The 5,089-nt window shown below is 47.8% G+C and overlaps 1 protein-coding gene across 1 annotated transcript in view; it reads left to right on the top strand.

Annotated features, from left to right (window-relative positions):
- Positions 1-5,089, top strand: part of NUP210L (nucleoporin 210 like) — a 114,236-nt gene that overhangs the window by 82,203 nt on the left and 26,944 nt on the right. The window contains exons 30-31 of the mRNA XM_045298346.1: positions 309-484; positions 1,181-1,398. Of these exons, the coding sequence (XP_045154281.1) occupies positions 309-484; positions 1,181-1,398 (394 nt within the window). The remainder of the gene's footprint in view (positions 1-308; positions 485-1,180; positions 1,399-5,089) is intronic.

The raw sequence follows: 5,089 nt of genomic DNA, 5'->3' as shown, positions 1-5,089 counted from the left end.
CGCTATCTCCTACACGCACCTTCTACAGTGCTCCTGGTCAGTGACCATTTTAATCACCACAACAAAGCTGAGCAGTGTGCACAGAGCACACTGTGAGTCGGACTCCTTTTCTCAGGAAGCTCCAGTTTCTTTTCACACCCCTACAGCTGTCATAATTAAGAAGCGATTCCCGGGGTACTGTATTTCTCTTGCCCTGCGATTCCCGTCATCTCACACTAAGAGCTAGTCGTGTCCTACAGAAGAGCACCGCGGGCTTGTCACGGACCATAAACCGCACCCTCGGTACTGGGTGCTTTTGTCTCCCTCAGGTTGCACCGGTGACGTACCTGCGATTGAGCAGCCAACCCAAGCTGTACGTGGCCCCAGGAAGGACCCTGTCAGCTTTTCCCTTGGGCATGTCTCTCACCTTCATTGTTCAGTTTTACAGTAGCATCGGGGAGAAATTCCACACACACAATACCCACCTTCATCTGGCGCTAAACAGGTACGGAGGTCAAGGGACTGGTGTGCACTCATAGCTCAGCGGTTAAGATCCTGCAGATTCACTCCACCCTCTCACTCACTGCCATCCAGGTGATGCTGACTCACAGAGACACTCTAGGGCCGAGCAGAACTGCCCCTGTGGGTTCTCAGACTGTAACTCATTATGGGAACGGGAAATCTCCTCTTTTCTCCAAGGAATGGCTGGTGGTTTCGAACTTCTAACCTTGTGCTGAGCGGTTCAACACATAACTCGCTATGCCCCCAAGGCCCGTTTTTCTAGCAGATCAGCCTGGTATTAAATCACAGCGCCAGTAAATTCTCCCACCTTCTGACTTTGGAATCTGACCTCCACATCTCTTATTAAGATAGGAAAAAGACCAGATTCAGTTAAAACATTGAATGAGTTGTTGAAGAAAAAAGTTCAGGATGTTTCCAATCTGTCAAGTCCCAGTTCACAGAAAGATTCATAGGGAGTTAACTGGAGTGGTACCCTCAGAGAGCCTGATGGGGCTCAATGCAAACAAGCACAGGGTTGTCCATGGGCCCTGGGCCCTAGCTGCTTGCTCTCCACTGTGGGAATCCCTCTGAGGTTCTGAACGGTGGTCTGTAAACTGTTGGGACGGGGTTGGCCCCAGACCTGTCTCCTGACTGTTGACTGTGGCCGCCGGAGGTCTTGACCTTTCCTGTCTGCTTGCAGAGACGACCTGCTGCTTATTGGACCAGGGAGCAGAAACTATACTTACACAGCCCAGGCTGTGAACAGGGGGACAACACTTGTGGGGCTCTGGGACCAGCGACACCCGGGCATGGCAGACTATATGCCCGTCACTGTCGAGCATGCCATTGAGCCAGACACCAAGCTCACCCTTGTTGGAGATGTCATCTGCTTCCGTGCCGACCTCGTCAGCCAGCACGGTCAGTGCGCCTTCCCCTTCTCAACCTCACTCGCAGCTCTGAGGGTTAGAGAGCAGCGCAGCCCGCAGACCAGACGGGTTTTCCCAAATGAGCCGAATTCCCCGGTGATGCTTCTCAAGTGCCCGCTGCCAGCGCAGCTTTAGCTTGTGTTATGTAGGCAGTGCTGGCGACCGGCCTTAAGCCACCCGCCCAGTGCCCTGCCTCGGAAGGAGGGTAACTAAGGAATTGAAGAGCAATCAGGGATGAGTTCAAAGGAAGGAGGAAGACACCATGCTGAGGGACACGGAGCTTCTTTGCTAAGGACGATGGGAAAACTCAGAACTGGAGACTGGGGGTGGCTGAGCCGCATGCGGAGCATCGGTAATGTCACTGAAATGTCCAGGTGTACATTGCTGAGACGGCAAATGTTTTGGTACTTAGATCCAAATGCATCGACCCTGCCGGTGAGCAGGTTCGGCCTAATGAGGACCCCGGGTAGCACTGGTGAGGCTGTCAGTCTTTCTCCCACGGAGCAGCCGGTGGGTTGAACCACTGACCTTGTGGTTAGCAGTTCAGGGCTTCCTTGCTGGTGCCCCAGAGCGCCTTTGTTATCAGTCTCTTTACCACCATTTTTAAGTGTATTTCTGAAAAAGGAAGAAAGAGTAATAAGATTTTAGGGAGCTTGGTTTGGTTTGCGTTTGGGCTTAGAATCTATGTGTTCATTTTATTTACTTATTATGTTAATAATATTTATTTAAATTGTACTTTTTTTTTAATTAAATCATTTTATTGGGGCTTGTACAACTCTTATCACAATCCACACACACATACATTGTGTCAAGCACATTTGTACATTTGTTTCCCTCATCATTCTCAAAACATTTGCTTTCTACTTGAGCCCCTGGTATTCACTCCTCATTTTCCCCCTCCCTCTCTGCTCCCCACCCCCACACAAACCCTTGATAATTTATAAATTATTGTTATTTTGTCATGTCTTACACCGTCCGACGTCTCCCGTCACCCACTTCTCTGCTGTGCATCCCCAGGGAGGAGGTTATATGTAGATCCTTGTACTCGGTTCCCCCTTTCTACCCCACCCTCCCTCCACCCTCCAGTAATTGCACTTTAAGTGGGAGTTTACATTTCCGATCATCAACTTGATATTCAACAGTGGGAACGACTCGTGAAACCCCCACCCCCAATAGTTTACCAAGACTCTAGTTCTAAGGAGTGACCTTGTGTGTAAGACATACTGGAAGGCCCAGCTACTAATAGCATCGCTATAATAAGGGCTAAGCTGTGTCCTGACCGGCGGAGCACCGCTACTCCAGGAAGTGCTATCGAGTTAAAGAGTATCACAGAAAGTCCGTCCGGGCTAGGAAGTGACCATGTAAGTTCCGTGTGCACTGCCTGGCCACATACATCAACATAAGCGATCCGGGTGAGATTGACTGGGAGGCGGTGTGGCTTTGTGAACTCCAACTGCGTGTTTGGGTAAAGTGAGGTAACGTTGGGCCTCTTGGCTTTGACACAAAGGGAGCTCTATTCAGCTTTGGGGCAAATCCTCCAGACCTGTAAGGACTGGCTTGCACGCTGCCACTGTTAACGTAGAATCCAGGGTGGGTAAGCTGACTCTACTGTACGGTTGCCAATCAGAGTTACACTTCTGTGATTTCACACCTCTTATTAGTTAAGGAAGACTATCCTCCCTGGGCCGGTGTGGTCGGGATTGCCCCCCAGCCTTCCAGGGTGATGTCATCTCACCTGATCGCTGGCATTCCTTCTGCTGCAGCCTTAGATCTTGAGCCAAAAAGTAAGCACACCTCGCTCCTGCCAGTTAGCTGTCACTCTCTGGAGCAGTCTTCCTGCGGGGCTCAGCCAGCGGCTCCCTGCGGCTCATCCTCAACCGGGCCTGAACTAAGGCTACTTGGCGAATTCTTCCTCTATTGATAAAAGGCTTTTTGTTTTGTTTTCTTCCCTCAGAAGCACAGGTACATTCTCCAGCTAAGTTGCTCCACCTATGATACTGGAAGTCAATGTATCTTTTTGGTTTATATATAACTTAAAATGCACCCCAGTAGTATACGTTTCAGTGGCATTAGCTTCACAATGTTCTGTGTTCATCACCACCCTAAGGCTTTTTCCTCACTCCAAACAAGAACTCTATATCCGTTAAACAATCGTTTCCCAAGTGTCCCCTCCCTGCAGCCCTGGCAACCGACTTTCCACCTCTAGGAATTGGCCTACTGTAGGTACTTCACAGCTGGAACATCAACAGAATGTGTCCTTCGATGCACTGTGCACTGAAAGCCCTCCGCGCGCGCGCGTTGTCGGAGTTCATCCACGTGGTAGCATGGTACCCGAGTGCTGCCGTTCCTTCTTTCTAGCTGTATTATGTTCCACTGTATAGCTACAGCACATGTTGTCTATGAGTTATCTATTGATGGATACTTGAGTTGTTTCTCCTTCTGGCTATTTTGAATAACGCTACTATGAACATTGGTGTACACGTGTCTCATTTGTGCCTCAATTCTCTGGTGTAGAATTCACTTAGAGGTGGAATTGCTGAATCATATAGTAAGTCTATGTTTAACTTTGTGAGGGACTACCAAACTGTTTTCTTCCTTTCTTTTTGTTTAAATCATTTTATTGGGGCTCGTACAACTCTTATCACAATCCATACATACATCCACTGTGCGTCAATCACATTTGTACATTTGTTGTCATCATCATTTTCAAAACATTTGCTTTCTACTTGAGCCCTTGGTATCATCTCCTCATTTTTCCCCGCTCCCTCCCTGCTCCTCCCTCCCTCATGAACCCTTTGATAATTTATAAATTATTATTATTTTGTCATATGTTACACTGTCTGACGTCTCCCTTCACCCGCTTTTCTGTTGTCCATCTCCCTAGGAGGTGGTTATATGTGGATCCTTGTAATCGGTTCCCCATTTCTACCCACCCTCCCTCCTCTCTCCTGGTTCTTTGTTTTTTTTAAATCATTTTTTGGGGGCTCTTACAGCCCTTCTCACAATCCATCCATCCATCCATTGTGTCAAGCACATTTGTATATAGGTTGCCATCATCATTTTCAAAACATTTTCTTTGTACTTGAACCCTTGGCCAATCTGTTTTCTAATTTTTATTTCTTTTTTTTAATGTGTTTTTTTTAAAATCATTTTATTAGGGGCTCATACGACTCTTATCACAATCCATGCATACATCAATTGTGTAAAGCACATTTGTACATTCATTGCCCTCATCATGCTCAAAAGATTTGCTCTCCACCTAAGCCCCTGGCATCAGCTCCTCATTTCTCCCCTCCCTCCCCATTTCCCCACTCCCTCATGAACCCTCGATAATTTATAAATTATTATTTTGTCACATCTTGCCCTGTCTGACGTCTCCCTTCATCCACTTTTCTGTTGTCCATCCCCCAGGGAGGAGGTCATATGAAGATCCTTGTAATCCATTCCCCCTTTTCAACCCACCCTCCCTCTACCCTCCTAGTATCGTCACTCACACCACTGGTCCTGAAGGGATCATCTCACCTGGATTCCCTGTGTTTCCAGTTCCTATCTGTACCAGTGTACATCCTCTGGTCTAGCCAGACTTGTAAGGTAGAATTGGGATCATGATAGTGGGGGAGGAGGAAGCATTTAGGAACTAGAGATAACTTGTATGTTTCATCATTGCTACATCGCACCCTGAC

This window comes from Echinops telfairi, unplaced genomic scaffold, assembly GCF_000313985.2.
Source record: "Echinops telfairi isolate 266 unplaced genomic scaffold, ASM31398v2 ScPeMD7_7425;HRSCAF=8463, whole genome shotgun sequence".
NCBI lineage: Eukaryota > Metazoa > Chordata > Mammalia > Afrosoricida > Tenrecidae > Echinops > Echinops telfairi.
Note: the sequence above shows the minus strand (reverse complement) of the source record. Positions and strands in the feature narration are given on the sequence as shown.